At 46.1% G+C, this 21367-nt stretch overlaps 3 protein-coding genes across 6 annotated transcripts; all 3 read right to left on the bottom strand.

The window, feature by feature from the left end:
- Positions 1 to 992: 992 nt before the first annotated feature.
- On the bottom strand, positions 993 to 21284 carry HOXD9 (homeobox D9). Of its 4 annotated transcripts, none has more exons than XM_065068854.1 (4): positions 21016 to 21284; positions 4493 to 4550; positions 2490 to 3071; positions 993 to 2090 (listed from the first exon to the last, which is right to left on the bottom strand). In XM_065068854.1, the coding sequence occupies exons 2-4, from the start codon at positions 4494 to 4496 to the stop codon at positions 1849 to 1851; spliced, it is 828 nt and encodes a 275-aa protein (XP_064924926.1). In that variant the 5' UTR covers positions 4497 to 4550; positions 21016 to 21284; the 3' UTR covers positions 993 to 1848. The 4 variants fall into 4 exon arrangements, with proteins under 4 accessions (XP_064924926.1, XP_064924924.1, XP_064924927.1 ...); XM_065068852.1 differs by lacking the exon at positions 21016 to 21284 and adding an exon at positions 6034 to 6267; XM_065068855.1 differs by lacking the exons at positions 4493 to 4550; positions 21016 to 21284 and adding an exon at positions 3255 to 3406.
- HOXD10 (homeobox D10) lies at positions 6411 to 9592 on the bottom strand. The gene is made up of 2 exons (XM_005514206.3): positions 8720 to 9592; positions 6411 to 7319 (listed from the first exon to the last, which is right to left on the bottom strand). The coding sequence occupies exons 1-2, from the start codon at positions 9459 to 9461 to the stop codon at positions 7042 to 7044; spliced, it is 1020 nt and encodes a 339-aa protein (XP_005514263.1). The 5' UTR covers positions 9462 to 9592; the 3' UTR covers positions 6411 to 7041.
- HOXD11 (homeobox D11) lies at positions 9734 to 20039 on the bottom strand. Its single transcript, XM_005514207.2, has 2 exons — positions 17828 to 20039; positions 9734 to 17245 (listed from the first exon to the last, which is right to left on the bottom strand). Exons 1-2 carry the CDS (start codon positions 18432 to 18434, stop codon positions 17010 to 17012), a joined length of 843 nt encoding a protein of 280 aa, XP_005514264.2. The 5' UTR covers positions 18435 to 20039; the 3' UTR covers positions 9734 to 17009.
- Positions 21285 to 21367: the final 83 nt, after the last annotated feature.

Raw genomic sequence — 21367 nt, 5'->3', positions numbered from 1 at the left:
ACCTGGTTTGTCTGCATTTTTTGTTTTTTTTTTTCCCCTCTCTAACAAACACAAACATCAAAATAAGGTGGTTTCAAAGAAAAGCGCCATAGCATATCGTAAACTCATTAGGTCCAGACGTCTAGCCATCTCAATGGTTTTATTATACCACGGTTCTTCCTGTTTTAAAAGAATTATAGGTATCTTCTCTACAATGGATGGGAAGCAATGCAACACCTTTTCCTGGCATTGCATGCTTTTGCCTTTTTGTTTTGTTTTTCCCAGAGGTAAAAAACATTAAATACCAGGTCTCTCAGCTCTTCCCTTAATCTTGAATTAACCGAACTGCTCGTAAATATTTACGGGTCCTTCATTTTAATGGTTGCTCTTTAAACAAAGCATTTTTTACAATGAACTTCATCTCAATTATCTTGATAAAGTCATGTGTGTTTATAAATGCAAGACATGAGACGCGATGCTAAATGAGCTCTCGACAACAAAGCTGAACCTTTGGAAGCAACGGTACTCCCCTTACCCCCCGCCCCCGAGCTTCCCAACCTTCAGATTAAAGAGCACATAGGTTAGAAATGGCCAAAAAACAACAAAATGGTTGAAGGGAATAGGCGTCATTTTGCTTCACTGTCTCTGAGGACCGGTGCGGAAATATTTCCTGTATTATCCCGGGGGATCGCTGTTTCGAAGACCTCACGTACCCGTGCCGTCCCGGAGAGGGGCAGCAGCAGGCGCACCTACACGGCGCGGCCGAACTCGGCCTCTCCGCCGCTGACCTCCAACAGCAAATGCTTCTTAGGCGAGGCGGGGGGAGAAGTAATTTTCCTCTGGCCTTTGTGTCTACCAGAGGTGCTGCTGCCTCGGCATCGCGGCCGGGCTTTCCCTCGGCCTTGGGCCGCCAGTGCTCGAACCGCGGTGGGATCCGCGGGGGCTGCGCGGTGGGGTCGACGGCGCGGAGGGCATCGCGAGGGCCGCACAGATTTCTCGTCTCACCGCAGTGCTGTCGTTTCAGTCACGGCAGACTTTATTGTGTAATAACTGACAACAATTACAATAGGTCCGCAGTTCGAGACACGGGGTGGTTAATTAATACAACAGTCACCGGGGGCAGGGACGACAGCTAGCCGGGGAACCGGGAGACATTAGGCCCATTGCGAACGGCTTCAAGGATGAGACAACCTCCTAATAGTGCACTAAATGGGGGAAAAGCTCGTGGCCTGGCTGTGGCATTCTATTGCGAAGGAGTGAAATTCAGACCTATAAAGCAGAGGTTTTGGGTAAGGTTTCCTCTTAGCAAGTCGTGGACAACACAGCACCTCCATTGATTAAAGCGACTGTAATTTAATATATATTTTATTATCTTAATTATAATTAATTTCCTTACCTTTATTTTGGCAAAGTAACTGTCTATACTACATCACTTTTAAGAAACATGTCAAACATTTAACATCAGATAAGAGTTCCCAAAGCTAACGTGCACTCACAATATCATCAACCAAACCGGCTGGGAAGGAGGAGGGGGAGATGAAGCGACTCTGCAAAACACGGTGGTGAGCAAGACAAAATTTCCCAAACTACCTGACATAGACCACGTTTCACTTCTATCTTAAAACAAACAAACAAACAAACAAGAAAATAAAAGAAAAAAAAAAAGGCAAAAGGCCAGCTTGATTTAAAGTTCCGGGGAGGGGGACGACGAGGGGACGAGGAAGAAACATATAGGGGGGCTGAGGAGGCAGGGTAAGGAGGAGAATAAAATCAATTTAAAAAAAAATCACACAACAAGAACCAAAAAACCCACAAACCCCCAAACTCTAAACTAAAGCAATATTCCCCAACTGCGTTTCTACCCCAGTGTTAGTCTCCTTTATTGCCTTTCTCCTTGTTCATCTTTTTCATTTTCATTCTTCTGTTCTGAAACCAGATTTTGACCTGTCTCTCTGTAAGATTTAAAATCCTAGCTACTTCGTAACGGCGGTCTCGGGTTAGGTACATGTTAAAGAGAAATTCTTTTTCCAGTTCCAGAGTTTGATACTTTGTGTAGGGACAACGCTTTTTCCTCGTTGAACGAGCGTGGATCCAGTTTGCTGCAGGGTTATCTGGAAGAAGGGAGGTATGTAGGGAACGGGGAGGGGGGAGAGAAAGGTTGTTAAATTAATTTAACGAAGGATGGACTGTTTTCACAACTTTGGAGGAATTATCATAAAAGCCTTAATGCCCCAGTCTGTTTACTGTACAAATGATGTCTTGATGGTAGGTGGTTATGTGGAGTCTTTTATGGGTGCTTGTTGCTGCTTGCGCTGGGGTAGGCGTCTAGACGTTTTTATAGGTTAGTAAAACTATCAGTTTTGCACATTCGAGCCTTACAGGTTTCGGCAATAAATCAAAGGGGCAATTTCTTTATTTCTTTATTTCTTTCTCTCCCTCTCTCTGCCCCTCTCTCTCTGACTCTCTCCCTCTCTCTCTCCCCCCCTTTTTTTTTTTTTTTTTTTACTTACTTGGGTCAAGTTGCTGCTGTTTCTCCTCCTTAAGATCGCTGCTCGGGCTGGGGTTGTGGCTGCAGGCGGCGGGGTCCTTGGAGCTGCCGGCAGCCGCCTTCTCCCGGGGCTCCTGGAGGAAGGAGCTGCACGTGTACTCGGGCACACCGATCCCCTGGGACTCCCGGGACGAGGAGCACTCAGTCCTTTTGGAGGAGGAGGAGGAGGAGGAAGACGAGGAGGCGGCTGCTCCCGTCTCCGGCTTTATCCCGTAGTGGCGCCCGTTGGAGGAGCCGGAGCTGGACGCGGAGCCGCCGCCGCCGCCGCCCGGGAAGCCCGGGAAGGGCTCGATCCAGGAGCGCACGTAGCGGCCGGCGTCTGCTGCCCCTAAGTGGGGCTGGTGCATGTAGGGATGGTAGATCCCGGTCATTGCCGCAGACGGCTGAGGGTGAACCGTGGACCAGGAGGTGGAGAACACGGTGGATTTTGGTGCAAAGCTACAGGAGGAAAAATCTGAACTCTCTGCAACACCTGATGGCCTGGAGGTCCCACTGTGACCTCCCTGGACGAATCTACTCCCGTAAACTTCTTCGCTTTCATGGCCTATGAGAGAATCGACATAATAGTTACTTATGGTGCCACTAGACGACATTTTAGGCTCCCCTCTTAGTCATATAAAAGGTTACACTGTTAACTGTATATGATACCCTCCCGGAGAACAATCGTAGTATTTTGCAGACTGCAACCCTCAACCATTGGTTGCGGAGCCCACGTGATCATATTTACCAATACTGCGAGTAAATCAATCCGCTAAACTGGGGCTGCTGTGATTAAAAAAAAAATCATCATCAACAACGGCCCCGCACAGCGCGCCGCGCCGGCTGCGCTCCCGGACCGCGCCGTGACGGCCCGCCCGCCCGCCCGCTTGTCCGCCTGCCCGCCCGCTTGCCCGCTTGCCCGTTTGCCCGCCCTGCCTGCCCTGCCTGCCCTGCCCGCCTGTCCTGCCCGCCTTCGCTGCCCGTCTGTCTGCCTCCCTGCCCGCCCTGCCTGCCCTGCCTGCCCGGGGCGCGGCGGGCGTGGCCGCGCTGGCAGCCCACGGCCGCGGCGGGCGCGGACTATTTCTTCACCTCCTTTGAGTGATTTCTGCCATTCATTTCTTAATCAATGAGAGGCAGGGTGTTTAAATAAATCCAACAGCCTTGGCTTGCTAATCACACTCCAAGCTGCTGAGGAAACCCGCTGGGAAAGGGAGATTCTTGCCTGTAAAAACAAACCATCGCAAGCTGGGACTGTAACGACTTCTCATAAAACAGGAAAATGTTACAGTAAAAGCACATTGCGGTACTTCCATATTTCAGAGCATATGCGGGTATTATTATCCTCCCCCACCCCTCCCCAAAAAGAAAGTTTCCATGGAAAGAATACACTTTTGAAAAGAGATGCCCATTGTGTTGTTTTAAAACAGGTGGAAGACCTCTGTAATGATTTTATGCCTTTCAATAAAAATTTTATGAGGTGTATTTGATTATAGATTAATGTGTCCCTAATAAAATGGACGGATGGAAACAGCAAAGCCCGTGTCTCCGAGCACAACTGACGTGTGGTTGAACACACGCTTCTGTATCTGCGAAACTTTGGGGCTACACAGCTCCAACACAGCCCCCCTGATGGTGCCCAGCGCGGCCCCGGAGGGGACACGAACAAACGCTGCCCGGAGGAGGCCTCCTGGCCCCTCAGCGGGCAACGCTGAGGCCGCGGGCAGGGAACGCGCAGGCAGGCAGGCTGCGGCCCATGGAGGGGCCCGGGGCTGCCGCTGCCCCCACCTCAATGGCAGAGCTGCCCCCTCCGCGTCTAGTTCAGGGGGAGCCGGGCCGGGCCGAGCTGGCCACGTTCAATGCCTCGGGGAGATTTTTGCCCGCTTTGCTTTCTTTTCCTTCCTTTCTCTCCACTCCCTCCCTCCCTCCCGGCCCGGTTACCCTTCCCCGAGCGAAACGGTGCCCGGTTAGTATTGAAAACTAGATTACCCATGGTCTTCTGCCCAGGCGGGCTCTTCCGAGCGACGGACGGTGGCTGTGCCGAGATCTGGAGGAAACGCACACAGTTAGTGAGAGCCCGCAGCACGGCCCGCCGAGGGCACGAACAACAGCACTGAGAAAACACTTCCTACTCGCGGGCCCGTCTGAGGAAGGGGCTGAAATTCCTGTTTATTTAACGATTTATTACTCTCTTAGTTTGTTTTCTTCCTTTTTTTTCTTCTCTCTTTTTGTTTGGTAATTATTTTTACCCCCTCATCTCACTTCAACATTTTCCTTCGCGTTTTCACATTTCTCTCATATTTTTATCTAGAAGTAGGGTTTGTGGTATGACCAAGAATTGCCTCTCGCTTCGCACGGATGTAAATTGATAACGCAGGCAAATTAGAGTGAGCGTTCTTTTTTATATACGTCAAACACTTAACATAGATCCAGATAATTGCTTCCCACTGCTGAGACTTCTTTGGTGATGAAGTGAGTATTTTTAAAGGGGAAAAAAAAAAAAAAGAAGACGGTTTAAATATACGCAAGAGCTTTGTGTGTTGTGAGGTTTTTTGTTTGTTTGTTTGTTTGTTTTAGCACCGTTTTGCTATTTATTTTTGAAACGAGAGCAAGGACAAAAGGCATACGGACTTGCGGCTCCTGCAATTTCAAAATGGTGATGCTTTGGTTTGAGGAAAATATGCCTCCGCCCTACGAGTAAACGTGCAGATGAGAAAGTACTGGCTTAAATTAAATATCAGGGACGAGAGCAAAATACAACTCCACCAGCTGCAATATGAGCAGTATCAATGTCACCAAGTCAAACAACATTGGCACTATCTTGCGTTTAATTTCTTGATTTAGAAACTGCTTAGGGGAGGAATGGGCGTTGATTGTGAGCAAACAGTAGCCATGTTATTTTTCCAGTACTGTTTGAAGGTGAAAGTATGCCCAAGTATTTGCACTTCGATTTGGAGTCATGTTCATTTGCAAGCCATTTGCAGTTCTGCTTAGGATTTCTGCTCACACAGGCACTCACCCGCTCTCACACACAGACGCCCTTCCTCAGCTTCCAGTACCAATAACATTTTTCAGCTATGTACAGAAAGGATTAAGACTCGTGAACTTCATTATCTGGATGTGTGCTACTAAAATGGAATTGCTCGAAATAAAACAGTCTCTGAGCAAACAGAAACAGTGCAGGGTGACAAAAGTCGGTCTGAAGAGGCCGGTGTACATTTGTAAGCAAGCTTGGGAGTGTTTCTGCTCAAAAAAAGCCAATCCTGCCGGATGTTTGAGGGAATATTTTCCCATCCACCATCTTCCGAAAGCTCTTGAGCTGGCCAAGAAGAGAACTCCTTAACGTTTACTTATACCCAGCTTCGCTTTTGGTATGATTTTTTTTTTCCCAAGCGAATAAAGACACGAAATCAAAGTCTACACATTGTAAGCACGCAGTGACTGATATTTTTAAAATCATCACACGAACGTCAAATAAAATGACACACATATTGCTGACAGCTTGTAGTAGAAAGATTTTTATCACTTACCATTTATGAGATGATTGGATGAGGATGTCCAGTTTAGGTCATAATATTTTACTACTTTTTTTTTTTTTTTTTTCCCATTCAGTTTGTCTGACTGCGAACATCACACAACATTTTATCAATTAATCATTTGTTTACAGGCACAATTATAAATTAATTAGGTTTACATAATTTCCCGCCCTAGTCTCCACCCCACGCCTAAAAAAATAGGAAAGGGGAAAAAAAAAAAAAAAAGAGGGAAATAAAACCAGGCAGACACACACAAAGACCAGAAAATGGCAGAGAAGGTACATCAGTCCAAAGTGCTGCTGACAGAGAAAGATCAGGAGACCAACCTGCACCCACACTTTAAACATTTGTAGAAAACCAAAGGAACCTCAGTAGTTTATAGAGTTTATTGCATTATACATGCGAACAGAACATGCACAAGAAGGACATATTGCTGTTGAACGACTACTATTCCACATATGCAGCACAAGGAAATGTCTACAATGGAGAAGGAAATATTCCATATTACGAAGGACAATCTCTAAGTTCATTTGCGAGGATAGTTACATTATAATGTGCTTCTCTTTCCCCCCACCCCCAAAGTTTCCTCCCCCCTCTTTTTCTTAAAGTATTGAATGTACTCAAAACGTTATGGCCCATGTAACAGCCCCACATAAATACCATTTTGTTAGTAAAAACATGAAAAAGTCACATTGCTTGGATGTTCGACAGTTCCAATAAGTTAAGACCAAATGATAATATTCAATAATAGTTACCCTGCATTACGATGAGAACAAAAATAAATTACACGTGCTAGGTTTTATATATACTCATCATAGTAATACATATTCACTTGCAGCGCTAAAAGAAGGACGAAGACTCACATTCTACCAGAAACCAAAACAAACCAAAACAAACCAAAACAAAACTGGAAAATGCCGGGTTTTGCCAGAGTCTCTCCTGCCTTTAGCAAGTGGTGGTGCTGTGCCCATTCCTCACGGGTGTCCCCCCCGGGGTTAGGGTTTAAGAGAAGGTCAGATTAGCGGTCAGTTCCCGGATTCGGTTCTCCCTGCTCATCTTCTTGAGCTTCATTCTGCGGTTTTGAAACCAAATCTTGACCTGCCTGTCAGTGAGGTTTACGCTCTTACTGATCTCTAGACGGCGCTCTCGAGTGAGATACATATTGAATAAGAACTCTTTCTCTAATTCCAGTGTTTGGTGTTTAGTATAAGGACACCTCTTCTTTCTGCCACTCTTTGCAGTTAGCCAATTGCTTGTTGGAGTATCAGACTTGATTTCCTCTATCAAAATCAAAAAAGAAGAAGAAGAAGTAAAAAAAAAAAAATCAAAAATACCTCAGGCTGTTAGAAAGTACCCTTGGCCATGACCCCTCCTCTGCAGTGTCTGACAGATATGGTGGATGTGGGCATTTAACACAGCCGAGGTGAGGTGTGGGCACGGAGAGGGGACCTGCTGCCAGGCTGGGCTCCTCCGTCCCCACCACACGACACCCCGCCCTGACCCGCGCTCCCCCTTCCAGGAAGGAGCTCCCATGTTTTCAGCTGGCGTTTAGCATTTCAACAATATTTAACCTGCCATCAGCCCCATGGCCACAGTTTAACGGGTCTAGCCTCGCCATGGCCACCTCGAGCTCCCACAACACTTGCTACGAAAATACCCCAATTACCAACTACCCTCGCACTGTATTTTGAAGCAGCTTCCCCCCAACCATCAGCGGAATTACACAAGCACACCTAGGAGCAGACATAGACGTTTTTTCAGCCAAAAAGATGCACAAAATATTAACACCATCTGCCTCGGATTTTTCTTTTTTTTTTTTTTTTTTCATTTTAATTTTTGATTTTTTTCCCCACTAGAAAGAAATCTGCCCCACATCAAGCCAGAGCTGGGCTGTTAAATATAATTCAGATAAAGACAATCTCCATGCACACGTAGAACAAAAATCGACCTAGAGGTTGCAAAGTACATTTAGACAAGAGAAAATTTTTCCGTTTTGGGATTCTTCGACACACGCCATTCGAAAGAAAGGCTTTAGTGCACTTTTAAAGAGAAAATAAAATCAGATCACCACCACTTTTAGCTTTAAAGCACATTTCAAAATACCGTTGCACTTTTGGAGACCAACCCAAGGTTATCTAAAGCACCACACAGAAATATTCCACCTTTGGACCGGGCAGATAGCGGACTGCTGCTTTCATTGTGCATTTGTTTGCAACTTTACCCGGCCTGATAGTACCTATTTCTCACCTATTTTAATAGGATCGTAATTAACATTAAATGCAATCAAACCGCAGTAAGGCTCAGTTAAAGAAAAAAAAATCAGCGAAATTACGAGAGAAAAGTTGAGCTGGTCGTATTTTACAACCTCCAGACCTGTTTTTTTTAGAGATATGGGGCTGCTTTTGGCTGCTGCAACGCATTAAGGAGCACACGACTACATTCGCCGCATCACAGAGACGGTCTGCATGCCCGAGAGAGGCAGATCTCTACAGCAAATCTTTGGACCCTTTTGTGTAACATTTTTGCCTGCCAAAATCTTCAGAGACACAGCACCTGCAGCCCGATATTCCTTAGCATTAAATGTGATGGCTGTGATGCTCGTTAGTATATTCGAGCGTGCTTTATGGTGCTGGCGTGTTGGAGTTACACCACGGCACGGCTTAAACTCGGTAATACAGACCTTTACTCTCCTTCTCCTGGACTTCTGGGCTGGACACGGAGCCTTCGGGCAGGCAGCTCCGCTCGTCTTGCAACGTGGACTTGGGCTCGGGACTTTCCACTTGAGAGACTTTAGCGGTGCTGTCCTGGTTGTTCGGGTTTTCATTCATTTTCTTTTCCAGCTGAAGTTGAGCAGATATCTGCGGTTTGGAGCTGCCGCGAGGGTTTAACTGTAACATTACAGTTGAACTCGTTTCAGGGCTATTATTGTACTCTTGGGTTTTCCCAGTGGCGTAGGTCTGGCTCAGTCTAAAATATCCTGGGACGGGAACCTCGGGGTTCTCAATGGGGCATGATTCAGACACCAGCCTCTGGTAGGAAGGGACGTCTGCAGAAATGAGTTTGGATCTCTTATCGGAATACATGCAGCAATTGCTTTCTTCTTTAATATTTGTAGTGAAGGAACAAGTGGGGACCTGCTGTGTAACAGGTTGCTCTATTCGACAAGATCTGTTCGGGTCTGTCCAAGTGTCTACTTGAGGTATATAAGGATGTACATTCATACCCATATTTTGGTGATTAACTTCTCTTTTAGCCAGAGACGGAAGGAGTCCACAGGTTTGCATCCCATACGTCCCAATGTCTGTGCTAGGTGGCATATACATGCTGGCGCTGTTGGAGTAGAAACTGTCACTCCTGCACGCACTGATGAGAGAATCTACTAAAAAAGTATTAGCGGCAGGAGAGCTGTTGGGAAAGGACATTTTGGGGCGGAATTTGAGGAAGAGAGATTGTGTCCTTTGTAGGCTGACATCTCTAGGAAAACATTCCCGTGTAATTGCGGATGCCTCCGCGCGACCACATGACAGCCGGGCCAATGGCAGCGCCCGCCGCCCCGCGCCCCGCCGCCCCGCCGCTGACGCGCCCCGCCGCGCCGCCCCGCCGCGCCCCGCCGCGGTCAACAGCGACCCCTAGGCCGCCGCGCCGGCACCGCACCGCACCGCCCCGCCGCGCCCGCCGCCCGTGCTGCGGCACCGACCCGGGCCACGCCGCGCCGCCGCGCTCACCCCCCCGCCCCGTGCCGTGCCGTGCCGCGCCGCGGAGCCTCCGCGGGAGCGGAACCCCGCGGGTGGCACGGAGGGCGGAATGCGGTGCTTCCCCGCCATGGCTCCTGTAAGAGCCCCGCTTGTGACAAGTGCGGGGACAAAAGGTTGCGGGATTTATTAATGCGTATTAAGGGGAATCAGGGGCGATCAATAAAAGCCTCATCTGCATGCTTGGGCTACTTGGTAATTTTCTTGCTTCTGAAGCTTTTTCAAGAGTTATACCCTCTGTTGCCGCGCACGGGAAGATATTTTATTAACAAATCAATCGAGACTTTGTAAAGGATAAGATTAATAGTTAAGATTTAGCATAATGGCGTTCGCGTTATGAATTATTGAAAATTATACTATTGATTTTTTTCCTCGCTGCTAACCGAGAAGGTCAATTTTTGTTTTAACACAAATCGTCAAATATTAAAAGCCAGACTTTTGTCATAACTCGAGTTTTATAGGGAGGCTACATTCCCAAAATTATTTTACAACACTCTCTCTCAATCGCTTGGGGGGGGGAAAAAGTGTTTTTTTCACTTGCCCTCGAAACTGGAAGCATGATAAAGATAATTTGTCCTTCTGTAGTGTTGCTCATCAAAAAACATATAGAAAGTCGTAACCTCACTGGGACTCTTCGAGAAACTTTTAATTTTTTTCTTTATTTATTTCTTTTTTTTTTTTTAATAATAAAGATAAATGCATCTATATTACTAAAAAACAAAAACCGGAGGCAACAGCAACTGTCAACGTGGCAGATGAGATTTTTCCGTCCCTATATTTTAAATGTGTTTTACTGTTTCCTCCCCCACTTCGTAACCATATTTACACCCGAAGCTATTGTATTATAAATAGTGATAGTACACACTGTTTATTACTTTTTTTTTTTTTTTTTTACTGTTCTCAAACCGAATTCTTTCTTATCTGGGACTAATGCTGTCAAGGACTCTCCTCCAAACAAAGTGAACTTGTTGAAAAATTTTTTTCCCGGATTCATCCGCCTGTTTATTTTGGGCCTTTCTACCATCAACACAGCCTTTGAGGTCCCCAAGAGCGGGCAGCACAGTAAAGGATTTTTTAAAATTTAAATGCGTCTTCCGCACAGCTGAAAACATGCGTTTTCCACCAGCGTGGATTTGAATTTTCCCCTATTTCCTGGCATTTGGGTGTTTTGCACTTTACCGTACGCTTTACACTGCTGGAAACAATAACCCTCTTTAAAATTTAGCTGTGGCAATGAGACAGACCTTTTAAAACCTTATCGCAGCTGTTCAAATACAACATCATTGTCAGGTTAAGAGCCAGTGTCTTTTATAGCTGCAGCCTCCAGCTTCTGGCTTGCCGGAGAATTTCAATATTACCTTTGCGATATTCGCTGTTTTGGCGATGTTTTGGCAGCATCCCCCGCGCCGAGCTGGCGCAGCCCCTGCCCTCCTCGGGCACGCTTCACCACCGCCGAGCGCTGCGCGGAGTGGCGGGCGCTGCGCTGCTGCTTAAGATCACGATCAGAGCCATTGCTAAGATTTGCCTGCTCCGGGAAAGAAGCTGCGGCGGAGCCCACGACGCTCCCTCCGAGCGCGGCATCCCCCCCTTCGCTTTCTAGCAATTTCCTCTTCTTCAACAACAGCCCGGGCGACCCACAGAGTTTAAAGAAACAAAATACTATTTTCCTGGACTCAGTTTAAGACTTGACTGTTAAATCTAATCAGGAATTTTATGCCCATCAAATGGCTCTTTCATAATCTTTATTTACACTTTAAGAAAAGGGGGTCCCAGAAATATCACAGCTGAAGTATCAGCCCAGAGGTTTGCAGTGGATTTCGCCCAACAGTAAAGTTAAAACAATAAGGAAATGCTGAACTGCTTTCCACGCCAGCCTCGCTGGTGCTACAGAACCTGACTTCTTGGCTCCTGATTAGACATGAGGGCTCTTTGATTCTTTTAATTGCGAAGGTGAATTTCTTGCATGCCACTACATGGAAACTCAGATTATGGTTGTGATGATAATTATTTTATTATTTTATCGTATTCAGGACTGGCAAGCAGCTCTGTAAGACCCTTCGCTCACGATAAATCATGAGGGTTTTTAAAAATGGGTAGCAATTTTTTATTGAAAATGAACAGTAGGAAAGTTTAAGTTTGATGTAAATAGAAGTTGAATAAACATGCGAGAGCCACTGGGGAACTGGAGACTTAGGCACTGGGCATTTAATGTCACTCTTGTTTTAAATCATATTAAAATGGAATCAAGTAATTAACATTAATAAATAAATCAATATTGTGCAATAAATGAGATATACAATCTACGTTAATATAAAGGTTTTACTCTCAGAGCCCCATATTTTTCTGAACGAGGCAGGAAGGAAAAAAAAACCAACAACCAATGGGTCCATGTAGATGTAAATTACTGTTTGTAATAAAGCATAGGTGGACATTACAGTTTTCTCCTCTAGTAAATGTCAGGGCTAAAAACTTGAGGTTACCAGACGTGGAAGCAGGGCTTAATTTGCACTGCCTTATCTTCCTAAACCTTATTACTGGGGATATCATTAATTTTTTTTTTCTCGGCTGTGATGAGTATTCTCATAGTTGTGATTTGCTCTGTTTGTGTCTCATTATGGAAGGGGGGTGGGAGAGATGTATGAAAGAGGCTAGGTATTTCGCAGATGCCTTCAGTAACAAAGGCACTGCAAGAAATATTTTAAAAGCAGGCTGGAACCCAGGAAGCTTTTAGTAAAATTCCCTTAATTTGCTCCATTTCAGCATTTTATTTAGGTTGTCTTTAAATACGTGGTCTATATATTTTATGCTATGCTGTTATATTGCAGGGAGATTGAATAATAGTTTTTTATTTAAGGGAAAAAATTGGCTACGATATCGTGTCCTTTCTTCTTGTAATAATGCAACTGTCACGTTGCCCAGATTTCTATGTGCCATATTTTCATAGAAAGAATCGGCGTCTGGGCCGAGGGCTCAGACTCTGGATCTTTTTGAGCGAGGGCGGGAAGGGGGGGAACATACTGATGACATTACACCTTTTCCTAAATATGAAAGCTTATAAAATAAACAAAATAGCACGCTGGCCATTTTTTCAAAGGTGTTATTTCTGAGCGTGGGGCTCGCACAGTAGCATTGACTGTACTACCAGCTTCTCCGGAAGCCTGAGCCCTTTATCTATTGTATTTCAATATTTCTGTGGACACAGAAATGCATATCTGGTGTGAGGAGATTTTAGTGTGTAGCTTGGTCGCCGATGCAGCCCTCAGCCTCGGTTTTCGGGCTGCACATTCATCTTTCGGCAGATTCCTGCCGCATTTGTAGTTTAATCAGAAAATAGGCAAATGCCCTTTTTGTTCTCCTTAAAGAACAAGCCCAAATACATTTGGAAATAGCTCGCAGCCTCTTGCCTCTACAGGAATAAAACAAAGGGTTGGGAAAGAATATAAGAGGTTATAGACTCACACAGAATAATCACATTTACACGATGACTCAAAAAAAAAAAAAAAAAAGAAAAAGAAAGAAAGAAAAGGAAAAGAAGGAAGGCGGCCGTCTCCATATTCCGGTATATATATATATATATATATTTCAATTAATAACGCATCCTGGCTACCATCACTCGTTCACATTCGCTGAGATTGGCCTCACTGTAATTTCGAGGGTTTAAAGCACCTCGTATGAAGCCTAACAGTTATGGAGCTGGTGTGGACTCTCACAAGAAGCACTCTCAAGCCCAGAAAAACAAACAAACACGGAAACTTCGCTAAACGTTTCCCTCTCGAAGTGGGTTTCTCCACCGAGAGACCGGGAGATTTTCCTTCGGGCTCCGGCCGCGCCTGCAAGGGGCTACCGTGAGCGTGAGGATCCCGAGGAGCTCCGATTGTACAATGCCACTTTATTACCGACGGAAAGGCTATTTCTAGGAAACTGTTAACAATGAACTTCTAAAAAAACACACCCCCAACAACCCAGCAGCAAAGTGCCAACAAATGCTTTCACGAGAGACGTGACTTTAAAAAATGCGGAATATGGCTGAGCCAACGTAAAATAGATTCCAATGAATTCTGCAAATAAGCAGAAAGCAGTGAAGCCCTTTCTTTCTACAGATACTAACCAAAAGTGCGCACCGAAGGAACAAAAAATAAAACAGAAAAACAGAACATGGTCGGTCACTGGAGAGTGGCCAGGAAATTCATAAGCTTCACTTTAATATTCTAATCTATAGTTTCATTTTAATAGATCTCCATAGTACTTTTAAGGAGAGGGTTTTCATTCAGCAATGCTTTGGCAAATTGATGTTCGGATATTAAAAATATCTTCTTTTCGCTTTAGTCTCTGTTTCTCTTTAAAAAAATAAGCACTCTCAGGATCTAACTTTAATCTCGCCTTCAAATAAAATATGTTTTTAAAATTATTATTTCTGTACCTAGAGGTTTATTTAACAAACGACTCGAATGAGAATCAAAGATAAAATGTGGAAACGCATGTTTTTTATATTACTTTTGTTCCATCCGCATTAAGGCTTCCTTAAAGGAGTAAATAGATTTTCGTTCTAGGGAACGAATTCTGAATATCACAGTTGTTTTTTTTTTTCTCAAAATTATGGGATTTTTTTAAAGCTCGGGTGAATTATAAAAGATTACGACCAAAAAAAATAATCTGAAAGTGGCATATTTCTCTAGCACGTCACGGTTATGGGTTATTTGTTTAATAAATCTTTTTGATGCTTTATTTTCTCATTTGGAAGGCCCTGAAATCTTATCGTTACTTATATATTAGATATTTTATTAGCAGTGGAATTATTATTAGGGGTAAAATAGACCTAAACACTGGGAGGGCTGCGGGCATTCCAGCACCCGGGGGCGCCCTCCTGTGGCCGTTGGCCGCCAAGCACCGGGAATTTCCTCCTCTCCTCGCGTCTTTCTCCTAAGCTCAATTTGATCTCAGTCATGGGTTTCTTCCTTTCTTTTTAAATAGAAACTTAAAACTGCTATCATTGAGCACCTATGCAAGATGAATGCTAGGGTGGTTCTGTTTCCGCGGCCCTCTTTTGCGGTGTCTTGACATTTTAAAGGCGTATTAATCCGCTAAAATAGACTGTAAAAGCACTGCAGGGAACAGAAAATCAAGCGACTCGTTCTCGCTCTGCGGATTAAGACTCGGGAGAGACAAGAGAATTTTGCTATAAGGTCAGGAGAAGCGCTTTGAGAAATCCCGTCGACTTTGCGCATTTCTAATTAATGGGCTTTGTGGGGAAACGCACACCAGCAGAAAAGCTACATAGAAATACTGTCGTTCTCTCTAAAATACAAAGCATTTCTTAAAGCCCCAACCTTTTTTTTTTTTTTTTCTTTTTTAGCGAAAACCATTTTTTAAAAATGAGCTAAAAACGAGAAGATTTGGGGCTAATTCCCGGGTCGCTGAAGAGAAGGGAGAGGGAAGTGGGGAGCCCGTCGTGCTCCGGCTGGCGGCGACCCGAGCGGGACGCGCTCCCTGCCACGCCACGGAGAGCTCACCTCGACCCAGCTGGGATTTTCTTTGCGTTACGATGCATTCGCTAATATGGCCAGCTATGCGGTAATAAGTGTGTGTGTGGTTGTGCGTGTGTGTGAAAGGGAGAGGGAGTGAGACAGAGAGAGAGGGTGGGTGGTGGTTGAAAATAACAGAGGAACCTTAAGGCGCCTAATTATTCAGAAAGGTTAAAGGTGATGACCTTGACATTTTGGAAGTTCAAAGGCATACACTTATGTTTTTCTTACTAAAGGTTTAAATTTTTTTTTTTAGTCATGCTTCGCTCCGCTTCCATTTCTTGATTTTTTAAATTCTCGGGCTTTTCCTGACTCATTTGGGTACCTTTGCCTTCCGTAACTGCGAGCTTAGCCAGAGCCGCTTCGTCCTTTTCAAAAAAGGCAAATTCTTTTCTCACTCCTTGCCTTTATTGCACATTGCGGAAATCTCTTTTTCACCCACCAGAAGGTGTATAATATAACCCAATTAAGCTGTTTAGAACCTCGAGGTTTATGGTGTTGTCTAGACAGTTCAAGGTTTTGTAAACAGCCCAGCCAGGTCACGCAAGATAAAGAGGCGAGGAGCGGAGCGGCTCGGACCTCCGCCGGTATCCGCCCCGCGCAGGGCCCGCCGGGCCGAGGCAGCGGCTGCGCTCCCGGCCAAGCGCCGCGCTCCGCTCGCCCTGCCGAGGCATATTTAAGACATCCAACCCTCTGCCGTCAAAGATTTTTTCTTTTTTTTCTTTTTTTTTTTTTTTCTTTCTTCCCCACTAGTGCCAATTGTTTATAGCTCCCTCTTGTCTGACTCTTCCCGAGCCCTCCATCTTTCTGCCTTAGCCTTCACTAGCAAGTAAACAGTCGTTGGCGTTGGGGATTCTGGGCTTATTGGGAGCCTGATCAGTTTTTTAAAAAGCCTTTTTCGTTGTTTACATTAATTGTAACGCCATCACAAGTGATGATCTGCAGACAGCCATGTTGGCTCTGCCTCACAGTGAACAGGGAAGGTTAAGCGTACCTACAGAGGGAGAGTTAGGCATCTAAACTAGTGTTTGTTTAAAACGCATTTAAAATAACCCGACTAGGCTTCCTCCCGTTACTATTTAACAGTACTTGGCTCTAGCCCGGGAAACACTAGGGTCCTTCGGAAATGGAAATCCATACAGTGCACGGAAGCTATAACCTTAACTTTACTAGAAACCATTTATTCACATGAAAAAGACAGTGGCCCATGCTTTTGGATGTCAATAGAAACATATATATATTTTATATATAGCGAATGTACATTTACCATCTCTTAAATAAACCGCATTCACTTAAAGGGAGGAAAGTGTTATCCTAGCTCAAAACCAACAACAAAGCCCCCCACAAACTCAATTAATTGTAAGCAAAAACTACCAGACACATTGCAGTTCCATTGCTGGTACTGTGAGAGAGAAAAAATAAAAAAGCACCTTTGGCGAGAAACACTTGAGAGTGGACATTTGGATTTACCCTAGTTTCCCCTTATCAGGAATCTGCTCCGCCAAGCCCCGAAATCTCCAGTGGCCATTCAATGTGTGGAGTTGCACATGAAAATGAAACTTTGAGTTCCGCAGGGTGGATGTGTAATGTAAACCAATTTACTTTTGCATTCAGATGGCAGGTCAGAGACACCGAGATACTCTTTGTTTTTCTTCTTTCTTCCCTTTCTCTCTGCCTTTTTTTTTTTTTTTCCTTTTCAAAACAAGGGATTTCCAGTGAAATATTGGAGCCGATCTCTGTTCAGTTTCTTTTCTTTCATCCTTCGATTCTGGAACCAGATTTTAACTTGCCGGTCAGTAAGGTTGAGCATTCTGGACAACTGCAGTCTTTTCTCTTTGTTTATGTACACGTTGAAGAAAAACTCCCGTTCCAGTTCTCTTATCTGATATTTTGTATAGGGACACCTCTTTTTCCTTGATCGCTGGGGAATTGCTGAAATTCAAGAGAGAAGAAACTGATTTATGCTGCTGCTACGAACATGCTCAGCTAGGAAGAGATCACAGACTTTGAAAATATACCATTGCCTGGAAGGCAGCCCTCTAGCAGTTACAAAAAGAAAAAAAAAATCCTGGGACTTTTACTCTCTGGTTGACTTAGCAAAAAAGCGAATATTTCCCAACTTCTCCTTAAAAGAGAGCACTTCGAGCAATACAGAGAGATATTTAAATGGGCTGGAAAAATTCCAAGTTTCTCAAACTCCTCTCTCACACACACCCCCCGCCCCAAACAAACGAAGATCTTAAGCTGTAAGCCGAAGGCAGCTCTGAGCACTACCTGTGAAATCTCCCCGTCTCCCCCTCTCGAATCAACAATTTAATAACAATTAATATCCTCTTCCAAGAATACCTTAAGCCCACCTAAATTGGTTTCCTATCGTAAACACACTTTACAACGGTAAAGGAAATCTTATAGGATATATAAAATCCTTTGGATGCTTATAAAATTGCACGTAAAATGCGGCTTGACAAAGTGTTGGCCTTGTACTCTTGCCCCCAATTTACTACTGATACCTACCTGAACTGTTGCTCTTCTCTGCAACAGCCTCACCAGAAGGGGAATCGGTGCTGTTTGCTGGTGTCACTTTCTTCTCTTGGCTGGAAGGTGTTTTACTGCAAGTGCTGCTCTGGGCTTTCAGGTCGCCCTTGTCCGCGTCCCCCTCGCCCTCGGAGTGCTGCTGGTACGGGGGTCCGGGGGCTGTCTCGTAAAACTGGTCGAAGCCTTGCGGCAGGATGCCGTTCCTCCCCACCGAGCTGTAGAAGTTGGAGGCGGCTGGAGACGGTCCGTGGTGGCCGCAGACAGGGTCGGTTTTGAATAACATTTCCGTCCTCCTGTTCGCAGGCTGCAGAAAGTCTCTATGCATCACCTCTTCAGCTGAGTAATAAGGAGCATAACTGCCCCTATACTGCCATTTGCTGCGCTCTAATCCGTATTCCCTGAATGCTACTTCGCGCACAGGTTGGACATGAGGTAAATTAGAAGAATAAGGAAAAGTCATTTGACAGGACGACGATTGCGACAAAAAAGAGGGTTTCGTCGAGAAATCTGAGGGTGAGACGTAATAAGCGCACCCTGGCAGATACATATTGGATGTGCCGTGACTGCAATCGTCAAACTCAGTCATGTCTTCCTTTTTGCGATTGCAAGCAACCAGGAGGCTTCAACGCATTGAACAAGATCCATCTATTGCACAAGAGGGTTTGGACAGGATCAACTAAGAAAAAATCCCCACCGTGTGCTGACGTGCAATTCATCTTGATTGATTCTAGTGGTAATTATGTCACGTGACGCGATGTAGAAATGTCCTTATATCTATATCAGCTCCTCGGAAAGGCTCCTAAGATCTCTCCAAAGAGCCCTCCCAGCACGGAGAGACCAGCGCACCGTTCATACAAATATAGACGCTTTTTCCTCACATCCTTTCACCAGGCGATGAGATACACGTAGGTGGTGCGGCTGATCACCTGGGGCCGCGCAGCCCGGGCAGACGCCTGCCCACCGCCGGAGCCCGGCGCGGAGCCCCGCGGCGCGCAGACCCCCGCCCGCATCGCCACCCAGCCCGCCCGGCCTCCGCGGGCAACTAGAGGGGGAGCGCAGCCACCGTCGGGGAAGATGGCCCTGGGAGAGCGGGGTGTGGGCTCCCGGCCGGGCACCCTCGGCTGGTAAACGTGACCGCTCCTCGTTAGAGGGAGCGATGCTGGCTGGCCGCCACTCACACAGATGATGAGCGAGTGATGGGTCGCTCAGGAAAGCCAAGTCCAGTTCACACGCTCGATCGTACAAAGGGAACTGCCCGCCCTGCTCCAGCAATCCACAGTTGGCATCAAAACCGGTCACGAAACTCAAAGCTTGACTCCCCAGTACCTCATTTTCCCTCGCTTATAAGCCCAAACACTGCACTCTTGTGTAAGAGCGCAGAGACAAACTGAAATGAGAAATACGCAAACAGAACATTTCTCAGATGCCGGTTTTATGAAAGGGAGGCACTTTCGAGCTCTTCTAGAAAGCAAAGAGCTAGGGCAGGAAGAGAAGTCCACCAAGCACGGTCTCCTTGGGAAGCAGAGCGGCACACAAAGTGACCTCTGTTCCCCGTGCCTCCAACTCCCACCAAAATGTTCATTTTTATTGGAAGGGAAAAGCAGGGCTGGGAGCAGGCGACATACACAACACCCGCCAGCCCGGCGGCTGCCCTGCTTTCGAGGGCTCATTTTTGCCAATTTTCTTTTTCACCTGGAAATATGATTTTACATAGAGGAGCACAAACCGAGTCACAAAGGCTGAAAAGATAATAAAGTCAAAAATACGCGCCAGCAACAGCCCTATGTTCCAGCAATTCCTCATTTCAGAAACGTTTGTCAGCTCTCTATGGGAATGCCTTTTTTTCCGCCTCTGTACAGCATAGCCAGATTATCCCTGCCACACGCCGCTCTCCATATACACCCGAAATCTGGGAGACATCTCCACACTGAGCAGGGTTGCCCCCTGCCACCCAGGCAGACCCCGCGTGCTCCGTCCAGACGGTAGGGCCCAGATCACCTCCAAAAAGGCAGCCGCCGAGTCCCGCAGCAGAGAGCCCGGCAGGTAGGGAACCGAGCCCAAAGCACCGCAGGCAAGTAGGGTCCGGCCAGGAGCGCCCCGGATCTGCGGAGCTGCGGTGTCCGCGGAGGGCTCGGCCAAGCGACTTCTGCGCTGCCCCCGGCTCCGCGCTGCGGAACGGCTCCGGGGGCGGGAGCCCCGCAGCCCCGGCTGCACCCCGCACCCTGCCCCCCGCCCCACCGCCGCCACCGGCACGGCCCCTCCTGCATCCCCCGACCCCCCAGAGCAGGCGAGGACTGCCCAAAGGGCTTCCGCATTGCAGCCCAGCTTGCCCTTTCTGAAAAGCAAAAGACCAAAGCCAGGCAGATAACATGAAATTAATTCATTTTTTTCTTCTCCTTTTTTTTTCTTTTCTTTGTACAGTATGGTAATTTTGCCTTGTTGCCTCGCTCACAAACAACCTCAAACGCCACGCATTGCTCCGAGCAGGCAGACTCTCTCAAAGCTTCACCAGAAATCAATGCACAAAATCACCGTTCCCTTCCTTTATCAGTAACTTTCGAGCCCTGTCTATTCTGCTGTAACAGAACCACCTCCTAAAAATGATGCCTGCGCAGTTAAGATGGCTCCTGTGTCACTTACCACCCTGAGCTTGCGGCAGAGCAGGGCAGGGATCCGTTGGATTGTGCCCCCAGGTTTCTGATCGCCTAGCTCATCAGGAGACATGACTCTAAGAACCTATGGAGCTCCATTTTCTTTATCGTTCAAACGACTAATTACACCTTAGCCAGAATCTTTCACCTTCCTTTCGATGCAGCAAGTCTAGCATCAATTACATTTTGGCGCAGGAGCCAACCGGTTTCAACTAATTCAAGTTCAAAGACATGGCGACGATTCGTTAATACGAAAACAACCCTTTTAGGAAACAGTTCCTTAAAAAGCGATCTAATTTTTGGACTATGAGACCAATGTCGCAGCAGATACCCCGCTGGAATGAGGCAGAGCTAGAGGTCCCCGCCTGCCAGAGCATTTTCAACCTGGGGTCTGGTTCCAGCCCTGCTCTGAGCGTTACATATCCCCCCCGCCCTTTTTTTTTTTTTTTTTTCTTACTCAGATTAAATATCAAAACATAAATGCACATCGTGTACACAGTCAAGCGAATACTTTACCGTTAGACGTCTTGAAACATCTGCAACCGTTGCCTGGAATTACCAAGTATTCAGGTCCAAGTGACATTTCCAAAGGTGATCCGTGGAAATTAAGGCGACTTGCATAACATTCAGGTTTAAAAATATGCCCGGTCTGGCTGGAGAAGATGCGATATTTTTCTGCCACCCAAGATAAGACACTAACTTGACCTTAACTTTGTTATGGCGCCCCTAGTATCTGGAGAACGTGAACAGACACTGTCTGGCAGCTCTCGTAAAAACCGACTGGAGAAGAGATTCTGAGTCATTTCATTTATTGCCACTACAGTTCTGCAAGAAAGCTTTTCCTCCCTGCCAAACTTTAATTATTTAT

Source organism: Columba livia, chromosome 7 (genome assembly GCF_036013475.1).
Source record: "Columba livia isolate bColLiv1 breed racing homer chromosome 7, bColLiv1.pat.W.v2, whole genome shotgun sequence".
NCBI classification, from domain to species: Eukaryota; Metazoa; Chordata; class Aves; order Columbiformes; family Columbidae; genus Columba; species Columba livia.
This window is presented reverse-complemented; position numbering and strand designations above follow the sequence as displayed.